We start from the raw sequence: 16054 nt of genomic DNA on the forward strand, positions 1-16054 counted from the left end.
GGGGGGGGGAGGGAAAGAAAAAAAAGAGCTCACTTTGCTGCAAAAAATATTTAAAGAATTGTTGAGGCAGGTAATAATTTTTTAGGTTTTGTGTCAAACCCCCAGTGCAGGAGAAGACAATAGATGCGAAGGCGAGGGGGGATCCTGCTCAGGAGAGCACGGGTTAATTGCCCTTGTTTTACAGTTTGCATCTGTTACATCTTTTATAGCCCCCTGTTTAAACTAATCCTCAAGTCAAAGCATCTTTAAAGCTACAGCATCTTCTCCGAGATGGACTTTCAGGAGCGTTCTTGCAGCAAAGCAAATGCTCCTGCCCTCTCCCTTTGACAGATCGAGCCTCCTGCACAGCCCGAGCACACAGGCACACACAGGAGGTCCAAAAGTTTACAAGTTTTTTTTTTTTTTTTAAAGAAAAAAAAAGAAAAAAAAAAAAACAAAACCAAAAACAACCAAAAACCCAACTGAAAGCCTGAAAAAACTCTGACAGCGGTAGTTTTGATTTCTGTTTCTTTTCTGGGAAAAAAAAAAAAAAAAATGACACTCTGAAGCTTTGTTTAACTAAGGGGCAGGGGAAACCCTGAATATTGTCAAACTGACTAAAAAGGTGACAGAGGTTTATAATTACACTCCTCGTTGTTAGGGGGGAGGGGGAGGTCTCCGTCCTGTGCTTTACCCCAAAAGGAGAGGGGAGAGCCATGTTTCCCTCTGCTCTTATCACTTTGCTGGAGTGCACTTCGGGGGGGGAGGATATATTAGAAAAAAAAAAGAAAAAGGAAAGAAAAAAAGAAAAGGAAGAAAAAGGCAGGAGAAGAAGGAGCCGAGGCTAGCGTTTCGTGTGAAAAAGAAGTTCTAATGTCAAATTAAAGTACTTTTAGGAGGAAATGGTCCGCCTAGCATTGAGTCAAGCAGCCTACTGTACAAGCTGTGCATTCCCTCATACGGTCATGAGTTATGACTCATTTGAGATGTAATTCTTGTCTCTCTCTGATCTGCTTTGCTGGTGCAATACACACACACACACACGGACACGCACACGCAGGGGGGAGAGGGACGCGCGCACACGCACACGCTCACGCAGGGACACGGAGAAGGGAGCGAGAAGGGAGAGCAAAAAAAAAAAAAATAAAAAAAAATAAAAAGAAAGAAAGAAAGACAGAAAGAAAGAAAAAGAAGAAATCTGCCCGGCTGGGGAGAGAGGGGGGGGGAGCCCGCTCCGTCTGCGTCCCACCTCCCCCGGCACGGCAAAGCTCGCCGTGTGCGTGGATGGGTTCTTTTTCGGGTGCAAATCGGGGTCCCCGCTGGCGCCCTGCGTTGAAATGGGACATCCCATGCCCACACTGTCGCTGTGTTTGGTTGTTACATAGAGCCTGCGTGCTGCTGAAGCAGGGAGCCGAGCCCATGCGAACTGCCATCTGATCCACTCTTATCAATGAAGCAGCAGATCATGGCGGATGGCCCCAGGTGTAAGAGGCGAAAACAAGCCAACCCCCGGAGGAAAAACGGTAAGCGGCCCCCCCCAGGCAAACTTTTCCGGCCGGCTCCGCCGCGGGGAGAGGAGGAGGAGGAGGAGGAGGAGTGGGGGGGGGGGGGGAAACCGGCTGCAGGACGGGGAGGCGGGGAGGGGTGTGTGGTTGGGGAGGGGGGGGACGGACGGGACACACGACGGGACGGGGCCGGCGGCGGCGGCGGCGGCGGCTCCCCCCCGGGCTTCGCCGCCCCCCGCCTCCCCTGCGCGGAGCGGGGCCGTCCCGCGGGGGCTGCGCGGCGGCGGAGCGGCGAGGGGGGGGTGGTGTGAGGAGGAGGAGGGAAAGGAGGTGGTGGTGGCGGAGCGAAGTAAATGCGGCCCGGGGGGTGGGGGGTGCAGCGCGCCGCCGCCCCAAAGTTTTGTTGCGCGGGCGCGGAGCGGGCGGGCCGCTTGCCCCGCGGAGAGCGGGCGGAGCGGTGGCTACCGTGGCGGCGGCGGTGGTGGCCACGCTGCGTCCCGCCGCTTTGCCCCGGGTCGTTTGGGCGCTGTCAGGGTCGGGGAGAGGATGGGGCGCGGAGCTGGGCGGTGGGAGGCGCGGAGAGGCGCGGAGCGGGGTGGGCGGCGGGGGGACAAGCGGCCCCGCTTGCCGTCCCTGGGAAAAAACAAAACAAAACAAAACAAAACAAAAAAAGAAAAACAAAAGAACAAGAACCCAAAAAAACCCCAAACCCGGCAGCGTGAGAATCCCGAGGCAGGCTGGCACCGAGTTAGCGACTCTCTGGTTTGGTTTTTTGTTCGTTTTTGTTGGGGTTTTTTTTTTTATTGTTAGGGACTCGAAAATGAAACTTCCTCCTCCCTAATAATTAATACTGCTAATGAGCTGGGTGCCCGAGTGGCCGCGGCTGCCCTGTCCCCGGCCTCCGCCGGCCGCGGAGGGCAGGGGCTCGGTGGGACGCGCCGGTCTGGGCTCATTTCGCGTTTGGCAGCTTGCGCGGGCGCGGGTCTCCTTCCCCGGCTCTCCCGTCCCTCCCTTGGCTTCTCCCGTTCTCCATCCTGCTGATAGTCTCACCACCCGCCGCCCCCCCCCCGCCTCCCTCCTCCGCCAACCTCCCCCCTCCCCACCCCAGCCCCTCTCATGGCCATCCCGGCCCCACTTTCCACAACTTTCCTCTGGAGGAGCCGGAGGAAGGAGGATATTTGTGTGAACCTGAACCCGTGCGCTTCCAGCTCAGCTACTTCATTTAAGTGGAGAGGTGGAAGGGGAGGGGGGGGGGGGGTGTGAAGGAGGGAGGAGGGGGGGGACGACGACGACGACAACAACAACAAAAAAAAAAAGCACAAAGACAAGAGAATGTTGATTAGAAACAATGATCCTGCCCCCCCCCCCTTCCCTCTCTTAGGTTGTGAGTGTGAGTGTGTGTGCGAGTGTGTGTGTGTGTCTTTTTCTTGTTGTGGTGGAGGCGTCGAGCCATATGGGGGAGTGATAGAGGAATTTTAGTCAGAAAACTGTTCGTTATGTTACACTGGCTTTTCCCTTTGTGTTGCCTTTGATCTATTTGCTTGGCTTAGTATTACAAAAAAACCCCAACTAAAATAATATATTCCGAGCAGCTTCCCAAGGATCCGTTCCTTGTTATCTTTTTTTAAAGTCTCTCCCCCTCCACCACCACCCTTTACTCTTGTGTCTGTCATTATTTAAGGTGGTCCTCACAGAGGAGACCTCCCCTTCCCCTCATCTCTGGGTAATTTAGTAGACATTAAAATTACACGTAATGTTTCCCTCTCCTCTCTTGTGTTTCCTCTGTTCTTTTTATTAAATGTTGGTTATTGATTTTCTAAAATCAATGTCTGTTGTGGGGCTTTTTTCCCCTTACAAGTATCTAAAGCACGTTGCTGATCAACTGGATAACAAAAGCTTTGTGTCAAGTAGCCTTTTTTCTTATGTTAAACAGTCATTTTTGAGAGAAAAAGAGAATGAGATTTAAAGCAACGCATCCAGAAGTGCTCTTTTGCAGTAAAGAATATTCTGAGTGTTTGAGGGGGTTTTATTCTTCTTCTTCAGCCTCCTGGCTTTTTCATACAAGATTATTAGTTTAGCGTGTTAAACCCATCACATGCCCTGCGATGAGGGATGCGTCTACGTGTTTAATATTTGCTCAGCACGATTTGAGTCGCAACCTCTTCCTCCCCCCTAAAAAAAAAAAAAAAAACAACCAAAAACCAACCCCAAAAAGCTGGGTGCCTCTGTTTGCCCAGGACACCAGGACCGCAGCCTGTACGCCCTGTTATTGCAGCCAAATCTTTGGGAACATGCATGGACAGGGGTGGCACAGATTCTTGTTGCTCCCATGGAAAAAAAAAAAAAAAAAAAAAAAAGTGTGTTTTCACGGAACTGCACTAACTTGGGAAGCCACCACGCTTGGGAGTCGAAAGTTTAATTGCGATTTTTAAGGTAACCGCTTAAAGATCCTGCAAACTTCAAGTGTGTGCGCTGGTTGCGCGAAGGTCTAACTTCTCCCTTCAGTGCCTTGCTCTGGCCAAGACAGGAGGGGTGGAAATCATTCTCCACTTTCTGTCTCTCCACTCTTTTTCTCTTTGTGCTCCACAATTTGTTTCTTTCATTCATTTCCGAGTGAGAAATGTCCTGGTTCTGAGAAGCAGGTAGACGAGTGAGAGTGGGTTCGGGTAGGGTTTGGTTTGGTTTAGTGTTTTGGGGTTTGGTTGGGTTTTTTTTTTTTTCATTTTCTCTTTCTCGACAAGCACATATCCAATGCCTTTCCCGTTGGGAATAGCCTAGGATTTATCTGGACTCAGTGGATTTTTCTTCTTCCCTGGCTTCGTGGAAAAGATGTCACTTCTGAGCTTGTGTCTTTGCTGATAACACCAGAAACGGCGATGCTTATCGAAATCAGGCAGAAATTCCTTAGAAACGCAGCAGAACCAACATAAAATTTAAAAGCCACCAAAAAAAAAAAAAAAAAAAAGAGAGAGAGAGGGAAAAAATAGATGGTCATCGAGGAAGCTCGGGGAGTGTGAGTGCAATCACATACAAATTACAGACGGGCAGAAAAGAGAATAATGCTACTACTGCCTCAGTGGGCTGCCCGCCCGTGTGCGTGTCCCTGCGTGTGTGCGAGATGGGCAAGGCGCGGGGCTAGGGACCGGGGCTGGCTACAATTACGGCGGGGCTAAATGGGGTAGAAAAGGCAGAAAGCTCGGGATTTTCCAAGATAACGGGGTTGATGATTGCTGCTGGAGTGGAGGAGAGGTGTGCGGAGAGGCGGGGGGGGGGGGGGGAGGCGATGTGGAGATCAATGAAGGGTGAGCCCCCCGGGGCGGGGGGGGTAGGATGGGTGGGGGGGGAGGAGAGGACCCCAAAAGCGGGGCGGGGGGGGGTGGGGGGCGGGAGGTACGCGGAGCGGCAGCCCAGGAATGCGGCGGCGCTCCGGGAAGTTCAGTCAGATGATTCCCGGCGCCTGACTCACTTCGCGGCACTTTCACTCGGGAGAAAAGTCGCGGCAGAGGAGGAGGAGGAGGAGGAGGAGGAGGAGGGGAGAGGAGGAGGAGAGGGCAGCGAGCCCCCTTTTCCGCACGGGCGCCCCGCGGAGGCGGGGGCTGTGCTGGCGGCCGGTGCGCCGGTGCGGAGCGGTGCGGAGCGGTGCGGAGCGGGGAGCCGGGCTGGCCCCGCTGCCCCGCCGCCGAGTGCCCCTGCCCCAGCAGAGGAGCTGCCTCTCTGCTTGCTGCTGGGCGTTTGGTGGGTGGGTTGGGGTGTGTGCCCCCATCACCCCCCTTCCTTTCCTCTCTCCCCCCCCGCAAAGATAAAAAATAAAATTAAAATCCCCAGGAAGGAGGGGAAAGGGGGAGGGGGAAAAGTTGGATCTAATTTACCCCAAAGTTTCAGTAAACAGCTCTCTTTGATTCCTTTGCCATCTCGCTTCCAGTTGTAAAGAAAAGGGAGAAAGTTCAATGCTTTCAGGGCGTCTGATCCGAGGGAGAACACAGACCAAACAAGCAGGCACGATTATACTCGCTCGCAGCCTTTCCCAAAAAGATACCCACCCACCCTCCTTTCGGGGATGCTGGGGAAGAAAAGGGGGGGGGGGGGAGGAAGAAAAAAAAAAAAACACCCTCCTTCACTTCCCACTTGAAAAAGAGAAAAAGAAAAAAAGAAAAAAAAAAAAAAAGCCAGCCCTGCCTGCTGCCTTTAGTGAGTGGGAAGTGAGGCTTGTCTTCCCTGCCTGGAGAAGTTTGGAGGTAGCTAGACTGAGGCTGGGGTGTGAGGAGGAAAGCTGCTTTTTGTGCAATTCAGGTGGCAGGAGGCAGAGCGGGCATCTGGGAGCGCTCCTTTTCCCGGGGAGCTCTGCAGGGCTGGGAATCCGTTGCGAGCAGATTACTTGGAGAGTTTGGTGCCCGGGTAGGGCTGACAACTGCGCTACCTCCAGAAAAGCACCTGGAGATAGGTGGTTAAAAATTCACCCCCCTAAATGCGAGGGACCAGGGCGGACTGATTAGCCAGCTACATTTTCTCGCTGCAGACTCGTGTCCAAGACTGAGCTGTGACATGGAGCAGAGGAGGTTGTTTTCTGTGTCAGGACTGATCTATTTGGTTTATTCTGAGTTGCGAGAAACCCAGCGAATTTGGAGCTCGGTGCCTGATTTTACTCCTTGCCATTTGTGACCCTTCGGTACTCGCTGGCTTTTGCTTATGGCACATGCTTGGCAAAGAAACTTTTGGGGGAATTTCTAATTGCTGTAAGAAAATCCATTTGATGCCTGGAAAAGCCGTATTTGAAAAGGAGGGGGGGGAAAAAATAAGGAAACCATTACAAGTTAATTATCGATAATTATACATAGCCAACTGCCCAAGGTAGGGAAAATATATGGAAGACTGAGATGCAAGCTCTCAGGACAGGCTGGTAATATTCCCCAAGAAAAAAAAAAAAAAAAAAAAACAAAAACAACCCGTGTGTCTCCCTTTCGAGTGGAAAGAAGGGTGTTGATTCTTTTACAGCAGCCCCACATTCATTCCAAGAAATAGGAAATTCTTCGCCTCACAACAGTTTTTGGCATCTGAATTCTCCCAGTGCTTTTAAGGTGCATTTTCTCCTCTGTGAAAGAGAACTCTTTGTCCTTTTTTTCTCCAAGCCCATGGCTTCCCAAGGTAGACACTATTTTGTGCCTGTCACATAGAAAGGGAGTGCAGGTTTGCAGTGCTCACAGACAATTGATTGTCTGCCCTAATGTGTTTCATTTACATGTTTATAACGTCAATAGTGCTGGGGTGTCCACTGTACCATTCATTCCAGCATTCCCACAAGGGTGCAATTGTCTGAATGGCCAAGTCAGACACCTTTTTGATTGCTCTTTAGTTGTCTTTTTAGAGTATAGAGAAAAAGGAGAGAAATCTGTGATGCAGAAACACTAGTTGAAAATATTTCAGAATTAAACGTCACCATTAAGGCAGATGTGAGCATTAGGCAAGCAGGGTGTTTTAACTAAGGTTCTGCAAGGTGGAAACAAATTCAGAGGAGTGGGGATGGTTACTGCGCACGACACCCAGTCCCGTCCCTTAATTTTTTTAGGCTTTTTTTTTTTTTAACGATTTGTTGTTTTCATTTTCATTTCAGCCCCAGTAAACGCAGCCACCTCCTAACTCTTCGTATGCTTGACTGTAATTTGCCATTTTTTTTCCCTATATATTTACATATCTCTGTTTACGCCAACAGCGTCAGCTAACCACTTGGAAAGTCTGTGGAGAGAATATTTAGCCTGTGAAAAGTACAAACTTTAAAAAAAAAAAAAAGAGTCAGATCCGAATGTTTCTTCGTCAAGCATTTTTAATGCAAAAACCGACAATGCCTAGACTTTTTCTTGAAGCACTTTAACTTAAATAGCTGTGTACCAACTTCTTACGCCTGCGGTTGCCGTCCTCTTGCGCTGCGAGCTTTCAGCGAAGTGTTCCTAGGAGTTTCCAAGTCAATAAAAGATTACTTTGTAAGGTGTGCTGTGCTGTTTTGATATGCCACACTGTCCTTTATCATTGAAGTTGCTTCTGAGGGAGGCAAGAAACGATTGCTCGCGTTCCGTATCCGAATAAATAAGCCAGGCAGCTTACTGAAACTCGTGGGGAGAGATACACGTATGCATGCGTACACACCTATGCGTGCACCGTGTAGGCGTAGATATGGTGCCTATAGGTACGCCTGAAAATAGCGGTTCACGTTTCAGACGAGATTAATGTCCCCCTAAAACTGATGCTGATCCCAATAGCTACAATTAATACGAGCTGACCTGTTCCGCCCGTCATCCGTAAGGAAAAAGAGCACTAAGTCCTGTAGCTTCTTCTGCTCGGGAGGTAAAGCGAGGGAAAAACTTTTTTTTTTTTTGGGGGGGGTGTTCCTCTCTCTCTTCAATTTTTGTTGGAATTCTAAAAAACGCCTGTTTGTGGAGAGATTTTTTTTTTTTTCCCCCTTCCCCTCTTGTGTGTGTGCCTAACAGGGAAGACACACACAGTAGATGCACCGTTAGCTGAACCCCTGACACGGCGGTCTTTTGAATGCCTTAGGTATGATTTCACTTTCGCTCACATCAATGCTGACCTGAATGCCTTTCATATCTGATCCGCTGTGTCTCTCCCAGTAAACATCCCCTGAGGGGAGAACAAAGAAAGGAGCTCTTCTTCTTCTTAATCACAATTCAGCCCATTCACCGCCGGCAGGCTACATTTGCATTCTGCAACAGAAAGCCAAGATGAAAAGGAAAAAAAAAAAAAAAAAAAAAAAAAAAAGAGAGTGAGAAGAAGGGGGGGGGGGGAAGCAGAAGGGTGGAGGCTGAGTAAAATAACTTAGGTGTTTGTAGCTGTTTGTTGGGCTTCCCCTAGTTACAAGCCTTATATAGATCCTGCTCTACCCAGCCTTGGCTCTTCTGACAGCAGATAGTGTTACAAGATGGCATGCCTGTACTATTCATGGCCACTCGCTCTAACACTTGAGGTAGAAAGTGTCAGCGAGGGATCAAATTCTACTCGGAGAAGTCTGTTATACTTAGGGTCAGGTGTGTGTACTCTCAGCTCTTGACTGCTGCCTATTATTTTGTTTTAATTACTATTATTGTTTACTCACCGTGACCTTGGGGAGCGGGGGGTGGCTGGGGGTGAGGCAGGCTTGGCCACCACCGGCGAGCAGATTAGCGGGGGGAAATCGCCCTTTCCCCTATTTCAATCTATTTTTTTTTTTTAATTTTTAATCTTTTTTTTTTTTTAATTATTATTATTTTTTTGGAAGGGCAGGGCCAGGGGTGGTGGGGCTGGGCCGCGGCGGTGGCGGGGGTGTCCCCGGGGGGCTGGCGAGCAGCCCGGGCTGCCCCGACCCAACGGGGAAAAGCAGCAACTCAGCAAATCCTCAGCGGCACCAGAAAGCGCGCACGGAGGAGGAGGAGGAGGAGGAAGGCGAGATTTGTGGAAGTTTCTGTAGCCAGGCTCCCTCGTGGGGTTTCATAGCCACGGTCACGTACATTTTCCGGCTGTGCCCCCCATCCCTGTGTGTCTCCCCCCCCCATATTACCCTATTTGTTTGTTCTTTGGAAGCTCTTCTGTGCTTTTAATCAGCCAGCTTAAAAAAAAAAAAAAATGGTGAGGTCTTTGGTCGTAGCCACTTTTTTCTCACCAAGAGAAGGTTTATTTATAACTGGATCCTGCTTACTGAGAAGTATTTAAGCCCTTTCAGGCAGAGCTGTCAAAATTTCCTGTGTTGTTTGCCTCTATTTGCAACATGTAAAAAGTAATATGCAGTTGCTGGTGTTGGAATAACCAGGGTAGTGCAGAAATCTCAAGTGACAAGTTTTCAACTACACTATCTCCTGCCGACCAAACTGTCATTTTTTTTTTTTTTTTTTTTTTTTTTTCCCCCCAGAAACCACTTTTAAGATCCTAACAGTTTTGGGTTTTGTTGTTCCCCCCCCCCCCCCCCCATCAGCAAATAGCTTAAACGTGCTAAAGCAACTTCGTGAGGGAAGAACAGTTTGAACAATGAGGAGCGGGAGGGATGTCTTATTTTCCTGTAGCTGCTATGGCAGGTTTCACTCATAAGGAGCACGCTAACCGAGATGTTACCAGTTGAACAGAAGCATGTGACACAGATTCCTGATTTTTTCCCAGAAGATTTACAGAATTTACAAAAAGAGATTATCTCTACACCTTCCACCCTCCTAACCACCCCCATGACCCAAGCAATGGAGGATTTAGGCAGATTTACTTCAGTAAACACCTTTGGATACTCGGGGGGGGGGAAAGTAGGAGTCTGTTTGCAAAAGCAGGCTTTTGTTAAGTGAGGTGCTGGATAATGCTTTACCAAGCAGCTGTGATATTAACCTACCCGGTAATGCTGGGAAGAGCCTTAACTCCTTGTGCTCTCCGGGGCCCTGCCCGGCGGAGGCCACGTTGGCCTTGCAGGTACAGGGCCTGGGGAGGGGGCTTGGGGGGGGACCGCAGGCGAGGAGGGGGGTCACTGCCGAAGCCACAGCGGCCGCTCGACCTGAGACATCTCCTACTTGGTGGCAGCCGAATCTTTTGGGGGGTCAAGCCATCAGATGCAAAGCTGGGAAGAGCTAGGAGGCATCGCCACGAAAGCCTCCGCCATCAGTTAGGGGCTGTGCGTGCGCGGGCGCGTACACACGCACGCGTACACGCACCCTGTGCCTACCCCCACGTATGTAACGTAGCCCAAAACCTCTCCAGGAAAGCTCGCAAGCTTTGCTAAGAGAGGGGCGTCAATTTAGGCTTCGCACTCGAGCAGCAAAAGAGCTGAGAAGTTACGCCGGCAAACCTGTACGAGTGGCTTCCCGTTAGCTCCGGGCTCCCGGGGCTCGAAGGAAAGCCGACAGCTTTCTGGGGGCTCCACAGTCTCCAAAGTGAACTTTTTGGGCGAGAAGGCTGCTTCCTGCTCTTTTCTGAGCCATTGGGAGAAGGAGTTAATAAGTTAGTTATTTTTGCCGGGCATAAGAATAACTTTACAGGTGTTTCTTTTTTTGGCTTGACTGAGATCGCTTCATTTGGGGATTTTTGTTGGCGAGGGGTCCTTTTTTTTTTTTTTTTTCTTTTTGTCAAAGTGTAGGTGTCAACGTTAGAGCAGCCATAAATGTGCGAGCAAGCAAAGGGTATGAGACATGACAGAATTAAAGGTGTTTGCTATGTTGTTACCCGTGTGTCAAGCTGCAAGCTCCCTTTGTCGCAGCCTCCTGGTGATTTGGGAGTGCGGATCCGCTTCCCTTCCAAGTGATACAGCAGTTTCTAACTTGGGGGGTGTGTGTGTGTGTGTGTTCAACCCGCTGCGGTCACTGCTGTTGCATTTGCCTCCCCAACTACATTTAAACACCTCCACGTCGCGCACAGCCCGTTACTCCCACCTTACACGAGGGTGCTGTGCGCTCAGGCACCAGGACAGCAGCCATAGCATTACAGTATCTGGCACGGAGCGTCGTTTGGCAGGAATGTCACCTGCCAAATCATCCCATAATTACGTTTTATGTTATTTGTATGAATGACCAAGCATGCAGTATTCCTTTTGAAATCAAAGGAAGGCTTAAAATGCGTTTTTGAATACTTTCAGACCATGGTCAGGTCACAGTTTGGGAGTTGAATTAAACTGATCTCATTTGTGATCTAATTGAGGTTGGCAACAACCTTAGCAGTAGCAATAACATACAAATACAAATCAAAGAGCAGAATTCAGCAAATCAGATCTTTTGCTCGAATTCTGCCTGGGAGTTATTCTCCGACTGCCAACAGAGAAGTTAAACTTTGTCCCGCTTCTCGGCGGCGGCGCAAGCCTTGCATATTTTTTCGGGGCTTTGACGGGAAAGTTGGGTTGGATGGATGGGCGCACAAAGGCGCGAAGGGAGCCGGTGCCTCCTCGGCCAGGGCTTGGGGACAGGAGCAAGGCGCAGGGACTGTCACGCGTGGCTCTGGAGAGCCCGGTGGCAGAGAGCAGAGGAGGAGCGGCGGGGGGACGTGGTGAGGAAGGGCGAGAAAAGAGGAATGGGTTCGCTGCAACCGGGAACGCTTCTTCCAAGCGGAAAGTCGAGGCAGCTTCCTATCTTTACATCTATCGCTGCGGATTCCAGGAATGTAATTACCAGAGTGGTTGCGAATTGTTGACAAATCTGCCCGGCTCTGTCGGGAGCTGGGGCTGCGGGCGGCGGGGCCGGCAGCCGCGGCCGGGCAGGCGGCGGCCCCGACGGGGCGGGGGGGGCTCGCTGCGGGGCAGCGGGGGCCGGGGTGGCCCCGGGGCTGCCCGGGCGGGCGGAGGGGCTGGCCCCGGGCCGGGCATCCCCCTCGGGGGGGACGAGCGACGGCCAGGGGCCGCCCAGCCCAGCGCCCCCCCCCCCCCCCCCGCCCTACACCGGGACGCTGCCGGCTCCCTCCCCCGGGACCCCCCCCCCCGCGCCGGGCCGGGCAGCCGAGGCGGCGGAGCGGGGCAGGGACCCCCGGCGCAACCCCGGTGTCGGGGCGGGCCGAGAGCCGGCGAGCATCCCCCCCCCCCCGCCCCTTCCTTCCCCAAACCCCGGGCACCCCGCCGGGGCAGCGGCCGCCCCCCCGGGTGCGGAGCGGTGCGGAGCGGTGCGGAGCGGTGCGGAGCGGGCGGGGGTCGCGGCCCCAGGTTCGCTATGCTTGGGCGGGGGGGGGGAAGCGCGAAGCCACCTCGCCCTCCCCGGCCCGGGGCAGAGGTGTCAAGCGGCTCGTTTGGGGAGGAGGGAGGGGACACGCACCCGCGGGGGGGGTGCTCGGGGCTGTCACTCCAGCCCTGCTCCCCCGGGGGCCGGGGCCCCCCCCTCGGGCCCCAGCCGGGCTCCTGGGGCGGTGCAGCCCCAAACTTTGCCCCCCCCCGGGGGGAGGCAGAGGAGGAGAAGCTGCTGGGCGCTGCCTGCCGCTCCTCCCGGGTCCGGGGTTCCAAGCGTGTCCTCAGCCCCCCCCGCCCCCCGGGCCATTATTTTCTTTGACTAAAACCTGTTTACTCGCCTCTTTGTTTTTTGACGTGAAACTCGTTTCCATCTCCTACTCCTGCGGATCTCTAAGAAATAGATAAACCATTATATTTCCCCCCGGCCCCCCCCCCGCCCCCCCCCCCCCCCCCCCGGCTCATATTTTAAAGCAGCGATCCTGACAGCAGTACTATTATTGCACTTTATGTTTTAGTGGATGTTTGCTGTTGCTAGTTACAGCAACACTTATCATAAGACAGCAAGAAAAGAGTAGTCCCTGGTAATTAAAGTAATGAAATATTCATTTACTCTACCTTTTCAGTAGTCTCACAAATTAGGCTGCTACATTTAATGCCTGCACTGCCTCTGTTTTTATTATAATGGCAGCTTTCGCATCTGCAATTAGGACTAATTCTGACAGTTACAATTTCTGAGGGATGGTAAACAGTGAACGAGATGTGCAGCAGCGGTATTACACGTGAAAAGCCCTTGTCTCTTTAACCTTGTTGTTTTTTTTTCTCGCAGAGGTTACCTTTTCCCGATGGTGCAAAATCGACTTGACATAACTGTTCATCAGTTTCAGGGTTTTCCCTGGAGGTATTTGCATCAAATCAACCCAGTCAAGCTTCAAGTTGGAATTGGCAGGCCAGAAACTGACAGGGTAGGGACTGGGAAAGAGACAGCTAAAGTGCAGGCAGCGAGCTGACAGCAGCGGCGGCAGGCAGGGGAGAGGGCTCAGCACCCCGGGCTGCCGGGCCCCGCTCCCCCCAGACCCCCCCGGGTCTCCCCCGCGTCCCCCCAGCTCCCCCCGAGTCCCCTCAGCTCCCCCCGAGTCTCCCCAGCTCCCCCCATGAACCTCCACGGAGAGGCCGAGCGCTGGGAGCCCATCCCGGTACCCGGAGGAGGGCGGCTGGGGGATAAAAATAAAAAAAAAAAAAACCCAACCAAACCATAAAGCAGAAAGGGGGAAAAAGGTGTTGTAAAACAAAGAAGCGCTGAGCTGAAGTTGCTGTGGCTAACAAGCGTGTTTTGCCGCGGTTCTTTGCGGAGCAGCGTCGCGTTTATGCGCCGCGACTGTTAAGAGAAGTGACGGAAGAAGGTTGTTAATACCAATGAAAACATATTTTGATCAGCTCAAAAAAAAAAAAAAAAAAAAGAAACACCCCCTCCCCCCCCAACGCAGAGAGACGTTCGTCTGGAAAGATAATTACATCAGAATCAAAACAAACATTTCCTTGAATATGTTATTTCATTTATCCGCCGTCATGGGGTGTGTGTGTGGGGGTTCAAGTAGACTGATGTGAAAATTAATTTTTAATAGATTATTGGCCAAATCGGGATCGTTCCCGGTGACGCTCCCCCACCCGGACAGCATTTTACTTCTCTGACAATAATTCCAAATCTTACGCAGTGTGGAAGGGAGGCAGGCAACACCGTCAGACCCGGTCCTTAAAGGTGAAAAAGAGCAAAACTGCGTTACTTTCCTGAGGAAGAGAGCTGCCGGTATGGGGTTTGGGGGTTTTTTCCCCCCTAAATATATATGTAGTCTTTACCAGATGATTCAAAATCCCTCTCACTTTTCCTAGCAGACTTGTGCTAAAGTAAGCCTTGCTTTCAAACAGTTTTTCAGCTGTGTGTGTGACAGGCATTGGCTGATCTGCTGATGCCCATTCGACAGGCACTGTTGAGCTAAAGTGGTGTGACGGCACAGTTTTGTTAAGCTGTGAACAAAGGGCTGGAGATGCCTCGCTGGCATCATCCATGTGCATATTGGCCTTGTCACAGTTTTGCTTGATTTAATGCTCTGTTTATTCCTAGATATTAGAACTTAAATTCCAAACAATATGTTTTCGTCTACGACACACAAACTTTATTTTAGAAGCTTGCGCCTCCCCAGAGCTCCAGATCCGTTTGCCCGTCCAATATCCACGCAGCAAACACTCGAAACGTAGCTCCCAGAAAAAGAGGTGGCTGGCAGCCTCTTAACCGTTCCCCAGTTAAAAAATGGGATTTCCGTTTTAAAAAGACTTATAAGGGTAAAAGATTTATTTCTTCTTTGATCATTTGTTGAGAGTTGTTATTTATTTCAACAGTGGATTTTCTTATAAGCTCCTAAGGAGAGGTTGCCCAGTGTGCAGGCAGGGCACGCGGGACAGACCTTTCAAGCGCCGGATCATCCCAGCGGTGTTGCTGCGATAAAAGCCGCGCGGCGCAAATACCTGTAAGCGTAGTCGGAGGACTATTGGCGGGCAGCAATAAAGCAAGCTGGGTTACGGCAGGTTAGTGGCAGGGAGCAGGAAACTGGATTAAGATTCAAATATGTCTATTTTTTCTATCTATCCACGTTCATTAGGTGGCCACGACTCTGTAGCTCAGCAGTTCATCAAGAGAAAACGCGAGCCTACGGAGCTACTTTTAGGTTCTGATTCTCTTCTCTTAGAGATGCCGTAGGCTTCATCCGGAGAAAGTTTTTTTTTTTTTGTTCCCCACGCCCCCTTCCTCGTCGCCTTTCTAAACTCTCTTCAGGTTTGCTGCAAGTGTTTGCTAAGAGATTAGTTAGCCAGCTTCCATGGCGGAGGTAGCCCTGGGAAGCAGCTCGGTGCTGGGAGGAATGCTCAGTAGGTCAGGGCGTGAAGATATAAGGAGCTGCCCAGCTGAGGCTGGGGATCAGGTATTTTCCTCTTTGTTTCCTATCAGAGACAAAGTGCTTGTGGAAAGGTTTGTGGTGAGACATCAAATCCCAGCAGGAGCACAGATGTTCCCACTTTTACAGGCTTACCAATAAACATTTCAGCTTAAACAAGTTTATGAAATAAAGGATTTATTTATTTTTCCCTCTCGTAGATGCAGCATCTCAGTTTGATTGTGTAAAGATTGTATCGCTCCAGCCACTCAGGGTTATTTGGTCCAAGGCGCGGCGCTTTACTCGAGGGCTACAAGTAGGGATGGGAGAGAGGGAAGGAGGGGGAGGAGGGAGCCTTCAGCAAAATGAAAGTATTCCTTCTCCAAACAGTGCAGTCTAGAGCCTAAATCTGAAATTGAATCTGCTGGGCAAAACCTGTACAATTTTTCTACCTGCCCTTAGCCTGCTTCCTTTCAACTATGACAGTTTTACTAACTGAAATGAATGGGCTTGCTTTCTCCGCTACCTTTTCTCGGTATGCGTTTACATCAAGTACTTCAAACAGAGAGCTGGGTGATATATGTAGGGGGACAGCTTGCACAGAATAAGCTTTAATGGTTAATTTTTGTATAGCTTTATAAATGAAAGGGACTTAAACCTACTAGCAGTATAGATCACAAGACCTTATGTGGTCTATTCTTCTCTAGATGCACAAGAGATTTACGTGCCTAAGTCCCATAAGAGTTAATGGGAGTTACGCATGTAAATCTCTTCCACAGTGAGATAATAGAGCCTTTTATGTATGGATAGCTGGATTCTTACAAAAATCACCTACTGAACAGTAGACTTTATGTCCTTCCCTCTTAACAAATATTTATAAAGCGAGCAGGCCAGCAGATGAGACCAGGAACCCCCCAAGATGTCTCCAAACCGCAGTGACCCCCGTGCCCCGGCGGAGGGTAGCGGCACGGGAGCCAGCCCCTGGTCCG

The 16054-nt window shown here is 50.9% G+C and overlaps 1 protein-coding gene across 2 annotated transcripts in view; it reads left to right on the forward strand.

Annotated features, from left to right (window-relative positions):
• ZEB2 (zinc finger E-box binding homeobox 2) overlaps positions 1-16054 on the forward strand; it is a 117088-nt gene that overhangs the window by 1631 nt on the left and 99403 nt on the right. For both annotated transcript variants that reach the window (XM_075711621.1, XM_075711622.1), the window contains exon 2: positions 1365-1502. In XM_075711621.1, the coding sequence (XP_075567736.1) occupies positions 1430-1502 (73 nt within the window). In that variant the 5' untranslated portion in view covers positions 1365-1429. The remainder of the gene's footprint in view (positions 1-1364; positions 1503-16054) is intronic.

Source organism: Pelecanus crispus, chromosome 5, assembly GCF_030463565.1.
Source record: "Pelecanus crispus isolate bPelCri1 chromosome 5, bPelCri1.pri, whole genome shotgun sequence".
NCBI classification, from domain to species: Eukaryota; Metazoa; Chordata; class Aves; order Pelecaniformes; family Pelecanidae; genus Pelecanus; species Pelecanus crispus.